Source organism: Neolamprologus multifasciatus, chromosome 5, assembly GCF_963576455.1.
Source record: "Neolamprologus multifasciatus chromosome 5, fNeoMul1.2, whole genome shotgun sequence".
Classification (NCBI taxonomy): domain Eukaryota; kingdom Metazoa; phylum Chordata; class Actinopteri; order Cichliformes; family Cichlidae; genus Neolamprologus; species Neolamprologus multifasciatus.
The window spans coordinates 5025128-5045656 of record NC_140443.1 but is presented as its reverse complement, the minus strand read 5'-3'; the positions used below and the strand labels follow the sequence as shown (position 1 = coordinate 5045656).

Below are 20529 nucleotides of genomic sequence, written 5' to 3'. Positions count from 1 at the left end.
TAAAATACACACAAAATATTTGTCTGGCCAGTTTTGAACATTGTCCATTTGAAGTGTGCTCAGTGTTAAATGTTTTCTGAGGTGTTTCTGTCTTTAAGACGAGGCCTAGCTTAATTTTGTCTCTCTCGTTTAAACAGCCAGTAGCCAGAAACATCCCTAGCTGTGACACCGCTTTTGGTGTGGACCGCCGATCTCAAGGGCGACAGTGGCAAATCTCACACAATCTCACCCACCCAAATTTCAAAAATCTTGCTAATTACACACCTAAAGAGACAACTCGGAAACGTGTGGGGTGTAGCTGTCGATCAGAAGTGTTGATTAAAGACTAGTAAAATAACATTCGCTGTTTGAAAATGTGATCAAGCAGAAAACTTGTGTTATCAAGCTGGACGTGACTTTACTGTGTTCACCATGTTAAAGAGGGTTAAATTAAATACATTTCCAGTCTGACACACTGGCATGCTTCTTCGGTATCACTGTCTGGGTGTTTTACAGTGGAATGGTTGGTGAAAACAAGGGTGGGGAACAATATGAATGTTCATAGATGTGTGCATGCTTAAGGTAAAGGTGTGGAGTGCCATCCAATCCATTTTAAGGCATGAGGAGTTTATTTTGGCCAGAATGAGCTGAACAGAGGTGTTTAAGCAAAGCTTTCAAAGCTATTTATATCTTCTTATTTTTAAAAATGGGTTGCTATTTTATGTGAGAAATTTTCTTTGTGCAAATGCAGTCGTCTTATAATTTATGTAGACTACCCGATGGAGGTCGGCAGCTATTCAGTTAATAAATATGAATAATAAATAAATATGAATTCCAAAGTCTAAAGTCCTGCACTGAAAACAGGATGGACCAGCCGCATCAAAGGACTCGCATATTAGCTCAGCTCACCCGTGACTGTGTTTTCATCCCTAAACTCTAGTCAGTTGCACTTCATGCATTCTATGATGCAACATATTTCCCTACAGCAGACATGCACTGGGAGTTTAAGGTTATGCTGTTTGCAACTTATTTTCCCAAAATCAGAGGCAGAGAACGAAGAGTATGGTCAGCAATCTCCTGCTCGGTCCTTCAGGGATAGCATCTTGCTGTTGTTCTCCTTGTTGTTGCTGCATCGTATTGTTCATGCTCTCCTCAGCTGAACTTATTGAAGCACAGCTCTCTGCAGAGAGATGCCCAGCCTCTCGCTGGTGGGACATATGATTCTGTTTCTTCATTTGTCTCTCTATCACTTCCTAGAACTCATTCTCTGTCTGTCTGGTTCTCTAGGTGCCATATTATGTCACTGTCACTGACTGGTCATGTCGCTACAAGCAGGTTGGGGTTTGTCCAAGTGTTTGCCGAGGGGAGGGTGACATCTGCTGAGCAGAGTGAACTGAGGCTTTAGGAAACTGGCTCCATCTGCACCTTTTTGATCAGGAAACAGAAGAAACGAGATTTTCTTTATGAGTGCTTTTGCTCCAGCTGTGAGCGATGGGTGCTGCAGTCCCACTTACTTCCATTAATGCCAGAATCTGAGGTTCCCTCTACTGTTGTCACCTAATTGGTTCTAGTGTTAAAGCAGACATATCAAGCTGTTTCAGCATGTCAAATGTCTGCAGTGTTACAAAGTCCATGCAGTTATTCTCTCCCACAGAAAACACCTACTGTAAACTTTTTGGCAGGCCAGAGATTCCTCTCATTGCTTATCTACGTCACCGTGTAAAACATTTAGCATAAGTCCTGCCAAGCTGGCCTAAAACAAAGCATGTGTATTTATATCTACTTCCTAGAGCTGCTTCGGTTAACTTCAAAATGTCTCATTGATGAGTCAAGTGCACCAAATTATCTCTTACTGGCTGCACAAGTGAGCAAAAGTGTCAAAGCTCTGCTAAACATAAATAAAGTGTTCATTTTGTTATAGCAACATTCCTATGACAACAGGAAAGCACGTTAGCAAGTTGGACAACAATAGCATTGCTGTTATTCTTAATATATCACTTATGTGTTAGGTTTGGTAAGTTTATATGCTCAGCCACTTGATTATTGATGGGGAACAATTGTGATTGTGTAGGAACTAATTGATTATGATGAAAAACCAGTCTCCCTACAAGTTGATAACTGTGCTGGAACATTTATTCCCATTAGGAGCTTTATCCATGTTTGTTTAAATATACTGAGCATAACCACAAAAGGTTGCTTTTAATATTACAGTGTAAAGTATGGATGTTTTAAGTGCTTATCAACCAGCGTAGTCTGGTGTAATACGACTGGACAGTTTCCTATATAAGCCTTTAAACATCACAAAGATTTAAAGGATTTACATGAAAGATAATCTGCTAAAACATTTATGACTCAGCAAAATTTAAATAACATCTCTTAGAACTTAGAGCTGTACCCAGAGGGCCACGTTTACAAACACAGAACTATTATTGGATTTTGACTGAACATTTCTATTTTTTTCATATTTACAGTAGAGTTATTTTAATTGGTGCAGTGTTTTCCTTTGTCTTTATTGTTGTCATTGTAATCTACGTACACAGGAGAGCCACTGAATAGGAATCGGAGAAACTTTATTAATCCCAGAGAGAAATTGAGTTGTCATAGCAGCAAATATACAACAAACATCAAACACTCATATAAAATGATTGTAGAAAAAGAGATGTTGATAGATAAATAATAAGATAAATAAATATAGAGATAAAGGTATAAATATAAATATACATAAATATAAAAGGACACGTATGTGTGCATGAATGATATTCCAGACATTTGTTTGAGAAAATTTTCTCTGCCTGGATCTCCTTATACCCCTGCTTTAGAAATACCAGTCCATTGTTATTCTGTAAAGTAAAGCAGTTTTGTCAAAGCTGCCGGCGTGGTTCATTTATTCATAAGAGGTCCAGTTTTTTTCTCAAACCCAACCAATTAGTTCTTAGTGCCTAAAACTAACCGGCAAATGGAAGCCAAAGCACAAAGGGAAAAAAATGGAGTGACATTAGAAGGTAAAAATATTTTTTAAAAATTATATAAAAAAAAACACATTAAAACATGATAAAAAACATCTGTTTCCTGGTTGACAAACCTCCTACTTATGCCAGTACCTTCCCTCCAACATCCAAAGGTGAACTTTGCAGGTCTCTAAAATACTCCCATTATCTCTGGCCACTAATATTGCAGTGGGCTGTGTGTCTAAGCATCAATGCCAAAGGACATTTTGCACATAACAGAGGGGTGACAGGACAGCAATATATTACAGCCCGGGATGAAAATGTGTAGGAACCGCTAAAGAAGTCAAAAGGCAAGCACTGTAAATCTCATGCCCATGCAATTTTTCCTGGAAAAAAAAATCTAGCGATCATTCCAATTACACAACTTCAAGATGTCTGCAATTAACTTCAGATTAATGAAGAAATAATCGCAGCCTACTCTGTCAGGCATTTCTCCTCTCAGGCATTTTTATAAGTGGATTTTATTCTTACCAAGAAAATGTTGTACACCAGCCAAACATACCACAAGCTTTATGAGAACAATATGTGCTGACGGGTTCTACGAGGTTACTTCCTCACTCAGAGCTACATTATGCATCGTTCTCTCGTTCAGAACCTATAATAGCATTAAAAGCACAGAGTGGTAAAATGCATGTCAAGGTCCTCCAACACATGCTGACAGTTAAGCTCTGCATAAGGAGTATATTACAATTTTGCCAATGTGAGGGCAGTTAAGATGTGAGATGTTTTTCTGATGTTTCCTTCTGCCCACACAGCCTCAAGTTCAGTTTGCTCTTCACTCCTCTCCTTCTTTACCCCTGACCTAGACTCCCTCCACAGCAGTCTCCTTTGGGCCAACTTGGACTAAGTTAAAGGAGGGAAAGTCTACCCTCGCCGCCTCCACACAGACCATTTCTTTCCTCTTGCCATCAATCTCCCCGTGCCCCCTGCTTCTTCGTTGCTCGGGCTAATTAACTAAAAACCAAGCAGAGATTCTATATAATTCAGCAGCAAGAACTGCCACGTCTCGATCCAGAAACACACAGAGAAAAAAAATGGTGACTGAAGCCAAAAACCACCAGGAGAGGAAAAAGGAAAAAGTAAAGCCCAAATTTTGTCTCCCTAGCACAAAAATATCAGAACACGAGAACCTGGAAGCCAAAACGATGAAATTCTCTCGACATATTTTATTTCTTCCATGGCTACGTTTTAATCAGACACACTGGGAAAATTAGTCGCAGGCCGGGCATGACCAGTATCAAGGTGTTGGAGCAGGGAAGACAAGGAAGTGGAAAGAGCTTGCAAGAGGAGAAATGGCACAATGAAGTGGAAGATAGAAGCTCAATTGTGAAGGTTTTGACAGGTGCAGGTGAGAGAGGTGTAAGATGAAAGACAGCCAGAGCGAAAGACAGGGAAATGGACTGTGTGAGGCGCGAGGGATCTGTGACCAAATGGTCTTTGCGGAGTGCTCGCTTCTCCACTGAAATCTCCTGACCACTCTCCATTAAGCTTGAGTCCAGGGAACAATATATAAAGAAAGTTTTGACATGGGAGAACAATGTGCGGGGAACAAATAAAAATAAAAACCCCAAAGAACAAAAAACAAACAAAAACGTGAAAATGTATCGAATAATACATCCTGTGTAGCTTCTGAAATCCTGCACAGACTAAAAAAGAATGCAAGATGACAAGACTACATTATTACACATCTGCTTAAAAAACATAACATGAAACCCTTCATATGTCCACTGCATGATCTTTTATTTATTAAGACACTGTGAGTCTCGATGCATACTGAGGCTTAGCAAAAGAGTCACCAATCCAGCTGGGTTACCTATGTCTTTTCCCCCCCATCTCATCCTCCCTCCCTTCTCCAATAAATTCAATGCTTGTCTGAATTAATGCATTACAAGCTGTGCTTGCGATATTAAAAAATGATAAAAAACTAATCCCTCCTCCACGGTCTCATGCGAGGCAGGGTCCTCACACTGAGCTGACCCTGAGCATTCTCTGCCATCTGCACCATGAGTTATGATATTTGGTGTCGCTTGGATTACGCTTTAATATTTCATTACAAAATCCTATTCTATATATCTCCCCCAGGTGTGTTACTATTAATCATAAGATGCTGTGAATACCCAGGGCTCAATCATACCACCTAACTGCTACAGGTGCGTGATATTCATAAACAAATATTTTGCACATGTATAAAAAAAGGGGGAAAAATAAGCATTATATAGATGTTTTGTTCACTTCACAAGAGATTGCAAGAGGAGCAAACTATACGCAATACTTTTCAATGAAATACAGAGCAGTTTACCACCAGTGCTAGAACAACTTTAAGAACTATGTCTATCTTAATTGCAGGAGTTAAATTATGGAACAGTCTAACAGAAGAAATAAAAGACAGTAAAAACATAAAACTAGGGATGCAACGATACCAATTTTTTCAAACCGATACGATACCGATACTTGGATCTGAGTACTTGCCGATACAGAGTACAAAAAAAACGATACTTCTACCACACACACACACACACAAATGCAATGAATTGGAAGACAGGTTTTATCATATTCCCTGCCGATAAAAAATAAAATCTTAATAAAAATGACCACAAAAAAATTTCAAGTGAAAAATAAGCACTTCTGTTAAATTATTGCAGAGTCTCCACATTGTAATTTTACAAAATATCACTGAACTATTGGCACTGTCTCGAGCTTTCAGAATAATAAATAAACACTTCTGTTTGGAATAAAATAAATACAAATTAGGTTTGCGAATAAATTAAACTTTTAAATTATTGCAGAGTGTCCATATTGTAAACAAACAAACAAAATAATTATTATTAAATAAATAATAAATAAAATAATAATTGGCCCCCTAGTGGCCAATCTAAAAAACTACAACAGAAATGACAAGCCACCCTCTGATTAATGAAATAAGTTGGTATCGGTTCATGGTATCGGTTAACTTTTACGACTATGAGTACACACACATTTTACAGTATCGGCCCCGATACCCGATACCAGTATCGGTATCGGGGCATCCCTACATAAAACAGTTTAAAGTAAAATATAAAAACCTAATTTTAAATAATAAGTATAAGAATGAAGAAAACGGGGTTAACCCAGGACAGTAATGTTGCTGGTAATGGTGTTGTGGTTCTTTTTTGGGGTTTTTGTTTTGGTTTGTTTGTTTTTCCATAACTTGTGTATCTGCAAATATACACATTCTGTATTTTTCATATGAAAAAAACTATACTGTGGTGGGGCTTGCTAAATTCTTGTTTTTGATTTATGTATGTTTTGTTTTGTTGTACTTTTGTTTCATATGTTGTTTGTTTAATTTAAGACTAAAAAAAAAATTTAATGAATGCGAGGTAAAACTTGAGGGGGTAGGGACAAATAAGTAAATACTTCTGCCTATACTCCTTTTCAAACAAATAATGGAATGGTATTTTGTAATGATTGTGAAGGCACATGTTTGAAATGTTTGAAATAAAAATGAACTGAACTGAACGTCCACGCTTTATGACCTTAATAATAAGCACAACCAAGAATTATCACGTTTCTGAAAATGTATAAGACCTGATTGTAAACTGTCATTGCGTAATGCAGCACAGCTGTTCCCACTAAAGTGCTTGTTTAGTGTAAAAATAAAGGTCGTTGGAAATTGTGCGTGCAAACTGCCACACGTTGACACGCACACTTGCACAATCTGTCATCGTCTTAAGATTCTGCGTGTTGTCTCGCTGCTCCGTGTGAGCTCGGGTTCAGTTCACATGGTTGTTTCTCGCACCAGTAAACACACGCGAACACACACTGCTGTATCAAATAGCAAAAGTATGAAGCACAGCATGTGTTTTCTCCCAGGGGGAGCTGAGCGTTATGCCATAACTGGTGGCCCCCGCCGAGAGCTGAGCTACTCATCATGCATGTATGAAACAAACACAGTGCCCATCATCAGGAGCCAAGCGTCCCTTCTGATGTGATCTATTTCCAAAGCTCGACTCTGCTCCTTGCAGCCAGGAAAAAGAGAGCGAGGGAGAGAGAGAGAGATTAACACGCCGCTCACATCACAAAGATGACTGGGGACCTCTCAAAGTGGAGCAACGCGAGTAGACCGATCCAAAGTAGGGCTGACCACTTCACCTAGAATCTCCCTCTGCTGCTTTATTTTATTAAGTCACGCAAAAGAGGACAACAACAACTAAACCCCAGCGGAGATTCAGGAAAAACAACAGCAGAATACATTACTAAAAAGCAAACAAACAAAAATATGCTTCCCATCAATCACTGATAAACTCATCAGCAAAGCGTTCAGTGAGGTCATTGACCGAAAGAACTGAGGGTCATTTTCTTGTAGCTTTCTTTACAACCAAACATCTTTTTGCAACCAGTAGAGTCGCCCCCTGCTGACCATTAAAAAGAACGTTTCTGATTTAAATCCATCTTTTGTATCTATGGGTTTAACTTATAAAATACAACAATAAGATTATGATGCTTCAAAGCTAAAATATTGACTATTTCCATGTTAGAATATTAGCAACATGCTTTTTCTCACTATAAATACAAAACACAGTTGGGACTGATGGGAATGCCACTAGTTTCACCTGGTCATAATTCAAAGCGTTGATCAAAATAACTTATTGACCTGATGTGGAGCTTTAAGGGATGCTATATAGTCAACAAAGTGATAATATTTCATCTTTATAATGATATTAGTGTGTGTCTTTCATGGTAATCCATCCTATAGTTGAGATATTGCATTAAAAAGGAAAATGTCAGCCTCATGACAGTGCTTAAAGAAAGGTCAGGGGATCAACAAAGTCTTTAAGATACATCCTATCGGGACCGCAAATGTCTGTACGAAATGTCATAGCAATCCATCTAATAGTTGCTGAGATATTTTAGTTTGCAGCAAAGTGGTGGATTGACTGCTAGCATGGCTAAAAACAAGCAAGACAAACAAAGACTTTGTCTTTATAACCCGTCATAAAACTGGGAAGTATCTTAGGAAATAATTAGAATATATATCTGATCAGACAGCATGTTTAAAGTGCACCAGAAAAAAAGCAACTCCTAAATAAATCAACCTGAATATTTAAAAGAATGCACTCAAACATTTGGGTCTCACTCTGAATTAAAGTTGCCATTAGAAAAAAAGGAGGTGATGGATAAAGTGATGGAGTTCCAGCTGCCCTTCTCCTCTGGTCAGGACGCCGCGCGGTGATGGATATCTGCCCTCTTGGCAGACGCATTACAGGGTCATGACACACCCAGCTGTAGTGTCCCTTTATCGGCGTCAGCTAAGTGTTCATTTTCTCCTCCCTGCCATCATAGCTGTAACACCTCAGTGGTAATTGCTGTGTGATAAATAAGCTTTGTGTAAGCCCACGTCGGTGATGACAACACGAAACAATCACGAAGCCTTATTCCCTGCATTCCTTAATTTCATCTCTCAGCTGTAAATGCGAGTGTTTGGGGATAATTCATTTTATCGCAGGTCCATTCTTTGCGTGCACGTCTGTGTCGCACATATTTACAGCCAACAGATTACGAGGCGTATTTTCAAATTGATGTTATCAGCTCCTCAGAACCCCCACCCCCCTTTTTTCTAAGCTACCAACCAACTCCTCTGGAGGAGCAATTTTCCACTGTTGCTCTATATGACTTGGTGAGTCATACACAGTACTATTGTACTAATGGTAGACCTTCCATTGAGATAGGCCGGGATGCATTAAAATGCTGTGTGAGTGTGTGTTCTGCAGTGTGCCTAGAGATCAGTTCAAGACAGTTCAGGTGTGGTTATGTTGACCCGGACCTCCATATGTGCTTTGCCCGCTCTGCCCTCATCCTTCTCACCTTCACTCGGGAGATACAGAGCAAACAAACTTTGAGCCACTATAAAGAGAAAACAAAAATGATAATGACAGAAAATAGAACAAGAAACACAGTTTCACACCAAAAACCTCTAGCTATCTCCATTATCGCCACATCCTCCACCACTCAAGCTGGCAGTTACACAAAGATCAGCATCGGAGGCTGGACGGTAGCTCGGGCCGGGAGACGTGAGATCCTCTCGGGGCTAAGGCAGCAGCTGTCCACAGGCCTTCTTTTCCAGATTATCCTGGCAGTGAAACCTGGGTCGCATGGTCTGATGTGCAGCCCAGTGTTCTGCCTCTCTCTGTTTGGCCGCGTTTTCACTGAAGCTCAAGAACTCACTTTTCCAGCAACAGGTCAGGGATGTTTTGTGCTAATTTTAAAGCTTACACTGTGACACGTTGGTTGGAACACTTACTGCTTTGCTGTGTGTTGCTGTGTGTTTGTCTCACCAGGGTCTGAATGAATAAAGGAATGCCTTTGCTACTCTAATCCATGTTATATGTCAACCTTCATTTTGGATATAGTTAGATTGCATGTACACATGCCACTCTGAATCAATGGATGCGCCAGTCTAACCTATATGTAAAGTATATGTACTGCACTGAACTTGTAATTTGACACATTAAAACCGCTTGTGTCCTGATGTGTCTATTAAATTTATGAGGTAGCAATAATCATCTCTATAGCATTTTATTTTGAAATGACAGCCTATTTAAAAACCAACTAAAACTCATCTTATTAAGCTTTGTTTTAAAGTATTTTTGCTTTTCCTTAAATATGCAATATAAATAACATTTTATTAATTTTCATTTTTCAACCTATTTTAACTTCATGTTTTTTTACTAGTAGCTGAATGGTCTTGTGTGTGTGTGTGTTTTTTTACATAAATACACCCTACAACACAGTTTCTATAATTTAAGGTCAGTATTTTTTAACAACTGTGTTAATTTGCAGATTATGATGTTATATATAAAAGAATGATGTGAATCATTAGTGAATAAACTCCCCAAACTCCCCATTAGTGTTTTATGAAAGAGAAAAGTGTACATGCAATCAGCAGCACTAAAGCCTTTTTTCAGTTATTAAACTCTCATTTGCTGAATTCAGATTGACACAGGAACACAGTAAGATATGTTTCATTGAGCCAGTAACCAAACATTAAACCAATGAAAACACATTTTGCCATATCTCCCATGATGCTTTAAACTGTTACCAAACGAAAGACATTGTGTTTACCATTTTCTATTAACTTGAGCTTCCTGAAGCACCAATAGAGACCAGACGAGACACGAAAAGGGGAATTTATTCAAGTTGTCTGCTTCTGCCGCTCTGATTTCCATGTGTTTCTTTCCAACATAAAAGCTTCAACCGATTGCCAGTGTTATTTGCAGTAATGTGAAAGCCTACCATCTGGCACTCACAGCCCAGTCAGTCTAAACCAAAGCAAGACTCCTCTGACAGCTGCGGGCTAGTTTGCAAAATTCAACAGAGATACCGGCTTATTTCATGCAAAACTGCTTTTGTTTCTTACTATAAGTAACTTGTCCTAGTTAATTTAATTAAAAATGTGTTTTTATGGAATATTTATAGAAAACAGCAGACATGGAATAAACACGGAGCAAATACACTAAGAGTTAAGTTAAATTTCATCTGATCCTTTACAGGTACTGTTAAAAGGGTGAACCGATGATTTTAGCGAGTTTACATGTGCAGTTGTTGCACAAGCCCTCAATTTGATACAAGAACACACAAACAGCCCAACTTACGTCACTGCATCAGCATGAATTAGTCTTATAAACGTTCAAATATTTCAGGTGATGGGTTTCAGGTGCATTTTCACTTTGCTGGTATTTTTAGCTTTAAGGAAACCGGTCAGCCTAAGACGCCAGCATTTGGTTCAAGATGCAGCGGATAAAATGTACATTTTTCAGCTCATTTTATGTGTTTTTAATTGTTTTTTTTATTTATTAACTTATCAATTTGTTAAAATATGACTGCAAATGTGTTCCACTTTATTAATAATTAAAGTTTAGCTTTATTTTGTATTTAATTACCAATACCTACATGCTATATTATTTTCTTCCTCTCTCTTTTCTGCAGAGAAAAGCTAACAGTGCTAGCAGAATTAGCACCATCAATACAGCAAATTGATACACGATGCATGGTACTGATCATTTCACTGATAATGATGAGGCAAATTTTTTTAAATGTTTCACCTACAATAGAAAAAATGAACAACAACTAAACAAAAAGGAAAATTGTTTCACGTTTCATTCAAATAGCACTCCAACGTATTCACAGTTTTTCGCTCTTAATGACTAAACCTTTTTACCTTATTACTGATCGTTGAACAGATTGTACTATGATGGCGTCAATCAGAGTGAGAGTTTAATAACTATTAAAAAAACTTTGTGAATTTTGAAAATGTGTTTAATTCAAACATAGTTTGGTTTTAAGTAGGTGTAAAACAGGACATGTAAAAGAGGACTGGCACATGCAAAATATTCATATTTAAAATTTATTTAAAAATAGTTTTTAGAACTTTAAGGGAACCCTGAATTTTGCTTCACTGATGTTTCTCTTCAACTGAAAAAGTCTGTTTGCATGTTCTGCTTCAGACTGGCAGAATGAAGTAAGGAAACGAGCTGACGCGCCATTTACAGCCCAATATACATCAGCAACAGCTTCCATACTAGATTTTTTCCACACTTACAAAAAACCTGTGCTTTTTAAGACTCGTGCTTTTGTTGTGTATATAAATTTAAGGAAATTCACCTGGATCACTTCCCCCTGTTTTTTTGATTCTTGGGTAACTTAGAGCGTTTAGAAATAGCAGCAACTAATAGCAGCATGACCATATTTTTATCCTCAGAATTAAAACTGGCAGAAAATAAAGAACCAGCTAAATTAATTAAGTCTTAGAAATCTTGTATTACAAAGTTTGAATGCAAATTCACGAGCTGTGATGACACTACCATTACACGAAGCAGCACAAAAATAGAAATTGTGAAGTAAAATCAGAATTACATGAAAATAAACCCTCGTGATTGTGATATATAACTGAGTATTTTCACTTCAGGGCTGTTCTGTGATTCACTTGTACTGTAGTATTTCCATTTTTTGCAACTTGCTTGATTATAAATAACTTACAGCTGCAGTTACTTTAAAGTTGGAGGCTACAACTGATCAGTTAACAAAGATAGGATTAACTGATATTGATTAAACTAACTGATTGTATAGATTAAACTGGTTTAAAAAGTAAAATCCTGCTTAAATACTAATGCATGCGCAACAATAATCTAGTAGAATAATATAAAAAAGATTGGTTCTTGCGGGGATCCTTTCTCGTTTTTATGAGCACTTTTAGTGAATACTTTATTTGAAGCTCATTACATACATGCATGACTGTTGTCAGTATCACAACTCTTACTTAAGCAACTGAACATATAGAATAGAATAGAATAGAATAGAATAGAATTCAACTTTATTGTCATTGCACATGTCACAGGTACAAGGCAATGAAATGCAGTTTGCATCCATTTCCCTATAACTAATAATTATCAGCATTGAGAGTTGAATATTATATTAAAGATCGTGTTGTGCTTTGGCTTCAAAGGTTGCAAGCACGTCCAGGTAGCTGTTGTTATAATTTTTGCATCATATAAAGAAAATTGGATTAAACTACATAAAACAAACTTTGGAAAAATACATTCACAGTGCACGAAAGGTAACTGAAAGCCTGACCCAGGGTCATCTTTTCTATCTGCATGTCAAACAGAAACTGAAAGCTCTGACAGGGAAAGAAGCAAACACCCGCAAAGGCCTGTTCAGCCGTGAGAAGAGCAGCAGCTCTTTCCAGAATCTGCAGCATGTTCTGGCTTTCTCTTTCCGTGCATCTTAAAAATAATACCATTGCCTTATCAATAATTTCACACATAATGCTTCCTTTCTTGCAACTCCACATGTATCTGAGCTGTCTGCCAAACAGGAGGTTGTACACTTTGTTTGTAATTTAATTTTGGCACCATTATAGTGATTTTCTGCCTGCTGCTTGCCTCCATTTGTTATAAGTGGATCATCTAGAGTTTTCATAACACTAGTGGGATTTTAAGGTTGTTAGTACCCAACTTTACCTCTGCAAAATTTTTAAAAACAGTGCAATAATTCAGTGATCAAAATACAATCAAGCTTGCATTTACAGTCTTACGTGCGCTCCAACAACTAAACAATGATGATTGTGGTTTTATGCAAAGCAGAATCTATGTAATGTTTTATTTTACATCAATCTTCGCACATTTAGATTCCCTCTCCTTAAGGCTAATACAAAGCCCGAGGTGTTCACTGCATCAAGCAAGGGATGACTCATTTCACAAGTAATGGTTTGTCAAAAATGGGGGCATGGTGCTGTCGAAAAAGGAGAAATCAAATTAAATAAAATGGATCATTGGTTGACCTTAAGCAAACTGTCTTAGAACTGAAATTAAAAAAAATTAAAATACAGTATCTGTGCTATTTTTGTAGGTTAATTCTTTGATCTCAGGGAAGAATTTCAGAGGCAACAGATACAGCAGTAATGTGATTGCTTCAGTCATCATGTTTTATCAGATTACATATCTAATCGCTTTGTAAATGGAGAGTATAATTTGTGCAGATTACAGGCCAGTGGTGGCTCCTGTCTGCTTGACAGTTCACATGATCCGCAGACAGCCAGAAGGATGGGCAAAAAGACAGCAAGTGGGAAGGAAACCACCAACCACCTGCTTTAATCCCTGATGGAAAATCATCTGATCCCGCTGTTTCTGATAGCCCAGATTTTTTCCCCCCACAATGGCGCGAATAAGTGAATAATATGTAGGCACGCACTTGAGGCGTGGAAACATACTCGGCTGCATTTCTCACACACGTTTACGGAGACTATGGAAACGCAAAGCTATGCAGAATACATGAGACGTGATTGCAAAGGAAGTAGGAACTATATATAATGAAATTAAAGCAACTCAGTTTCTGAAATATCCCTGGGGTATATAGCTAGTTGTTTTATGGGGGGAGATAAGAGGATTTTGTCAGGCTGAGATGCTGGCTAATGCTATTGTTTCTACAGGGAGCATAAAACAGCAAAGAAGCTTTTCACACGTCTTTTCTTCTTTTGTAGTACTGTTACTGTAGCTATCATTTCAAAGCACAAGGTGGAAAAAATTATAATATCGCAGCAGAGGACATATTATGAAGGAAGTGCAACTGTTTTATTAGGTTTCTCTCTTCTTCTTTTTTTTTTGCGTGAATATGAAAACCACCCATTCAAATACATTAAAGCAAATTCATTTTAAAGATATTATGGAAATGATCTACAAAATAGGTTTTACATTTTAAATGCTGTCAAAAAACATAAAATGAGATTCTCTCTCGCTCTGTCTCCCCGTCTTCCCTTGCAAACTCACTTATGCACTTACACGTGTACTTAAACAGCCCTTTAAGTTACTCTAATAGACCATTAAAGGTGGTCAAATGAAGTTAGAGGTGTGGTTAGCGTAGCCCTCTCTTTCCTTCTGCTGACTTGTCTTTTCCCTCATGCCTCCTCGCTGTTTACCCAATTTTTCACCCGCCTTCACTTCTTCACTGCCTCCTTTAGCTCGTCACTCCTTAATCCCTCAACCTAATAGTGCTCCCAAGGAGGCAACTTGTCATATTATGCCAGCCAAATCACTGTATCATCGACACGGCATAGTTGGTGAAAACAAACAAGATTCTGTCCTCCTTCATCTCTATCGCAACAATTTCAAATGGCACATTACAGAAAAGCATGGTTGATTCGATCTATTACCAAGTCAATCCTAATACTTGAATCTAGTGGCACTCTCATGATGAGCCTTGGCGGTCCTACTTGGCAGGTGAAATGATTTGCATTCAATCTTCAAAGGAAGTGCAGGGGCTATTACCTGTCACAATACAACCTAACCCCAATATGCCAGCAGCAAAAAGTCTTTAAAAAAATTGCAAAACAGCCAAGTCACTTTTTGTTTTTTTGCTTGGAGAGAATATTGGTTATTGTCGGCCACGAGGCAAATCTGTTGGAACTCAAGGTTTTTCACCCAGCTGCCATCTCTTCATACACTTTGTCACTTAAATCAAGCAGCATTTGCTTGTTAATAAGACTTCACAGTCTTCACTTTAAAAAAAAAAAAAAGCTAATTAAAATGTTTTGTCAAAATTGCAAAATTATTAAACAGTTTAATAGTTTTTTATTTTAAAAAAATACCAAAACTATTTGCAGACGCATTAAACGGTGTATTATAGTGATAAAGAGATCCAAACTGGAGAAAAACTAAATTGAGCAAAGATGAAGAGGAAGATGAAGGAGTCGCAGGTAGGGAAAAGGGAGAAGAGGAAGAATATGATGAAAGGTCATGTTTTTATTCTCTTTTATTTAGCTAAGGCCAAAGACACACTGAGCACAGATGCTGTGTATCTGCTGGGACAGCCAGCCTTCTATTGTATTCTGTTGTACTGTATTGTACTCTGTCATGTGTGGAAGTCTGTGCATTATTACAGTCAGTGTAAAGAATAAAAAAGAAGAAACTCTAATATAATGTGCACAGCCGACTGAGCACGCGTGTGCGTGCACGCGCATATTCATCCACACACAGCAGCAGCTGCAGCAGCCAAACTAGGCGCGCAAACTCTTTGCCATAGCGATGACGAGATAATAAAAGAAGCCACGGGCGCGTTTAACTTCAGAAGGAAAATTAGAGGAAGTTGCTAAGAGCACAAATAGATAGCTAGATAAGGAGGGGGCTTCTTAATAGGGGAAATGCTCAGACAGCAGAAATCTGCGCCTTTTGGAGACGGGCAAAAGTCACCATACCCTTTCTGCAGTCAAATAAAACAAAATTAAGCCTCCAAACAGGCGTGTTGTCTGTTTCGTGGTTAAACTGGTGTTTTGAAGATATAACTTTAAGCCAAGTTAGACTAACTGGAGGATTTACGCAGTTAAAATGCGATTTCTTACGAGGAAATAGTAAAAGGTTATTGCTTGCATCATTTTCTCAGGTGAGTGATCTCTAGGAAACTAAACCTCTAAAGGAAGAAGGAAGACGATTTTCTACGAAATCATCCAAATCTCCGTGGACCAACACACATTTAATTCCCTTTTCTCGATATGACAGTTAACTCACCTTCCGTAGGATCCACTGGCTCAGGAGAACTATGGTCCAGCTGAGAACCTGCATGTCACCTTCCTTTTAGCGGACCACGCCGAAAAGCTACGCGTCTCCCCAGCTGAACATATAAAGACACACCGCGGAATCCAAGCAATCCCAAGTGGCAGGCGACAAGTGATGTTTTTGAGACAAACACGGATAAAGTTGTTTGTTTGCTTAGTCGGAGTCACAGTGATTTCTACGGACAAACTTTGAGCGGTGGTTTCAGTTTCTCCGGTCCGCCTCATGTGGCACATCCATGGTGTTTGCCTCCGCTCATGCTGGACGTCTGACGGAAGTTTGGTGCGAAAGTCAGTTTGGAAGGTGGAGGCAAACAGCGGAACGTTTGAAGATCACCTGCGCTTCTTGTGTTTTGTGATACTAACTGGCTGATTTTGAGAGATGAGATCTGTCGCGCGCCCTATCTCTCCTTCTCCTCCCCCCCCACCCCCCTCTGTCTTTCTCTCCCTGTTTTCGCGCGCGCGTCACGGCGCGCAGCTGCTTCTCCTTTATTGGAAACCGCACTGACCACAACTGCATGTAGATTATGTTGTCCAGTCAGTGTTTACACCGAGAGGTGACTGCTGACACTATCTGACGCTCTGTTCGTCAAACAGGATGCTTTCGTTGGATATTTATTTATACTGCACTGATTTTTAAGCGTAACGTCTCTTTTTTAAGTTTCCAAAGTTGTTTTTCCCCTTTCTTTGTTATATGCGACAGTAAACTGAATATTTTTGACTCATTAGTTGGACAAATCAGTCAGTTTGAAAAAATGTCCCCCATTGCTTTGACTGCTTTTGTTTTTGACGTTAATTGAGGAGATATGTTATACACTAATCAACACATCGATTGTTCTTAGTTTGTTTGGCTGTAATGCAGGATTTATTAACATGGATGGAATCAACTTGCATTTTAACAGACAGACAGACAGACAGACAGATAGATAGACAATGTCTAACACTAATGTATGCCATTGTCTTCTTTTTGTGACTGCTAAACAATCATTATCTTACACAAAAATCTCAAACCTCCACTGCTACATTTAGTTGACCGTGTGTGATGGAGGGCAACAACCCAAGCTAGCCAGACTATAAATTCCCAGAAAAACAATTTTGAAATATTAATGTTGCATGGATATATTGGGGCAGCGCGGCCCCACATTTCTCCCTGATGGCCAGTCCCAGCTGCCGCTTGCCTGATTGTGCCACCTTTAAAATGAGCTGATCTGGGATGCACAGTGTTTACTTGCCTGTCTTGCAAGTTTGTGCAGAGATCAGTGTGTTGGCCTGCTGAATTGTTTCTGTCTGCGTGGCATTATATACTGCTGTCAGCGACTGAGCGACGGGCTCTTCAGTATAAGCATAATGGCTGTCTTGACTTTCTGTCGGCGTATGATGAAGCATGTCCCTCCTGTATAACTGTCTGTCTGAATGACTGACCAGCTGTCTATTTTTCTGTGTCTGATATATTGTTTTTTCAACCTGTTTTTCTGTCAGTAGCTTGACCCAATATTTACAACATTTATACTATGAGGTTCTTATCCAGTACACCAACTTTTCTTTTTCCCTGTGTCTCCCAAAAGAAATGACTGATGTCCTTCTCTGATCTTCTCTCCACATTCCTCATCTGCAATATTGCAGATTTTATTTTCTGCACATGAAGAGAAACAACAGCCGGGGATATAAGTCTGCAGATCAACTACTTTCTTCTTCAGATACAGCATATTTCACCTGTAGCATGCCATTATACTTCTAGTCTTGTGCTGACAAGGCCAGCTACTGGGACCGCTTCAGCAGCCATGTTGATGGGCTCAGAGGTTGCAAAGTAGGGCTGGTCGGTCACAGATGGAGAGGAGGTGCTCTGTAAAATTCTCTGTGAGTTTATATATTGTACATTAGCAATCTGTTGTCAGTCTTTGGGATGCAGGCTCTTTTCAGCCTGATTGTAGCTCCCATCAACGTGTGAATAACACAGCACTGCCTCCCTGCGAAGGAAAGCGTCACTGCACACTGGGGGCAAACACTGAAATCAGCTGAGAAGACACAAACAGTGATGAGGAAATGCAGTGGCACAACGATTATAATGACTGCTGATCATTTCAACAGTACAATCCTGGAAACTAGAACAAAAAGCAAGACCAAATGTTCTAATATTAAAAAATCTTGTTCAGTCATCTGTGGGTTACCAACAGATAATAATGTGTTATGATCTACAGCTAAATATATCATAACACAGTAACTTGAGAGTATTTTAAAACAATATCAGTTTGGAAATGACATATTTACATTTTCTAATCATCATAGTTCGAGAAATTTTTTTCTATTGTGGATTTATCTCCATGTTTTTGCTGCCAACTGTTTCTTTAAACATTATCTGCTGCTTGGAACTGAAGCTAGTTTTTGGAATTTAGGAAACTCAGAATTTCAGTACATTTTGGGAAATCCAACACACTTGCTGTGTGTTTTCTCTAGTAGTATCAAACTGAATAGAACATTCTTTTTTCAAACCAAAGTTTTTGTTGCATGCACCCAAGTGCACACAGGCACCGAGGACCCAAGCACAAAGTCGAAGTCAGTGTCAAAGTTATGGACGCTGGGCACCGATCATCCAACCTGACTAACTTTTTCATAAAATATATTGCAAAAACATTTATTTCTCTCAAAATATACAAATAAATATTGCATGATGTTTTGCTAAACATTTTGGGACATGACGAAACTGCACTTCTACTTCGTGTTTCATCGATTTTAAAGAATAAACTACTTCCAGCAGACTAAGTTTCTCTTATGGCTTCTGTCAGTGTTACGGCTGCTGTAAATCAGTGTGTTACACCCATTGCTTCATCTTCAGCAGACCATGAAACGCTGTCTATCAAACACAGCGGGTCTCAAAGAATGTGACCATTTCCCATTTCCATCACTGCCCCCCCATTCAATCTACTGTCTGTGATTTGTATGGCTACAGCATGCTCTGTCCTTCTGTTTCCCTTAATTTTTTTCTTCCCACTGCTGGAGAAGAACTTGCTGGTGTGAGTGCAATTTCTGATCCACATTGGAAGTGGCAGGTGAATTTCACCCAGCTGCTCCCCTTCTCTGTTCCACTTAGCAGCGACACTACTATTCCGAGTCACTCAGTCGCTGCATGGTTATAGTAAATGAATGAACATGCTCCGAGCAAGAGCCGAGTGCATCTACTTTCACAAATATCATCCCCGCATCATTATTCCTCTTTTGCCTCCCAAGATGTCAGGAGAAAGTTTCATCATTTCTAAAACTGCACACTTAAAGGCTGCTCGTGTTTATCATCGCCGCGTTCGCAAACAAATTAACCAACACGTATCATTAAAGAAAACAGATTACAGTGAAGACTTAAGAGTCACGTTTTATCGTTAAAGCTCTTTGATGGATTGAGCTTAAGCCAGGTGGAGGATGAGAGAAGGTGGTAAAGAGGGATAAGAGAGGAGGACAATGGTGTGAGTATGACGGAGGAGGAGAAAGCAGGTAGTGGAAGCAGGATTAGAAGCCAAGGAAAAGCAGAAGTGGAAGGCCAAGAAGAATAGGCAGTGGTAAGAGACAGAGGTGGGGGAAAGGGACAGAGGGAAAGATGGACAACAGGGAGGAGGAGGAGCAGAGGGTGGGAAGGATGGATGCAATATCTCAAGGAAGAGGAAGGGATGAAGCTAAGAAAAAAAAGCTGGATTTATATTAGAGGGAATCTTGTCGTAGACAGTGTTGGGAAGGTTACTTTTAAAATGTATTCCATTACAGAATACAGAATACATGCCCCAAAATGTATTCTGTAACGTATTCCGTTACGTTACTCAATGAGAGTAACGTAACGGAATACTTTGGATTACTTAATATATTATCATGCTGTTTACAACTACATGAATGTACTATTGCTGTGATTTATTACTGTTACTGAAGGTCCGCGGCTCCGAACCGTAGTAAAGGGACCTCTGGCTAATACGGTGGGTTCTGTGTCGGGCTCGTAGCTGAAAACTAGCTTTACTTTGTTGTCTGGGTCAACTTTGTTAGAGAGAGACAGAGAGAGGCGTTGAAAGGCTGCTCCAACGGAACTTATTGTTTTTGGAGGAAAACACGAACACGGTGTACAGTCGAGTCTTAATAGCTTACTTACAACTGGGCTCGTCAGGCTCTCTTCTTGGCTGCAGTGGTTATTATTATATTTACATGCTTCCAGCTCCCGTTTTTGCTCGATGACAGCTCGTACTTTTCCTTTTTCTCCCTCCCTCGCTCACAGACACATAACGTGTATGGCAGTCCATTCTCCCTGCAGCACGGACTACACTGCCCATGATGCTACATTCTTTAGAGCTATGCTTGTAGCATTCTGCCTATTAGCTTAGCACAACAACAACAAAAAGGCCTCTCTCACCCAGGAAACACGCAGAGAGAGAGAGAGAGAGCGTCACCCTGTAACCATGGCAACTGTAACGCTGCCGCCTGGAACAACAG

General features: G+C 39.2%; 1 protein-coding gene across 1 annotated transcript in view; it reads right to left on the bottom strand.

The window, feature by feature from the left end:
• The window catches only part of LOC146517887 (neurexophilin-2-like), a 60175-nt gene extending 43278 nt beyond the window's left edge, over positions 1-16897 (bottom strand). The window contains exon 1 of the mRNA XM_085159529.1: positions 16025-16897. Coding sequence (XP_085015655.1) covers positions 16025-16078 — 54 coding nt within the window. The 5' untranslated portion in view covers positions 16079-16897. The remainder of the gene's footprint in view (positions 1-16024) is intronic.
• Between the last annotated feature and the right edge of the window lie 3632 nt (positions 16898-20529).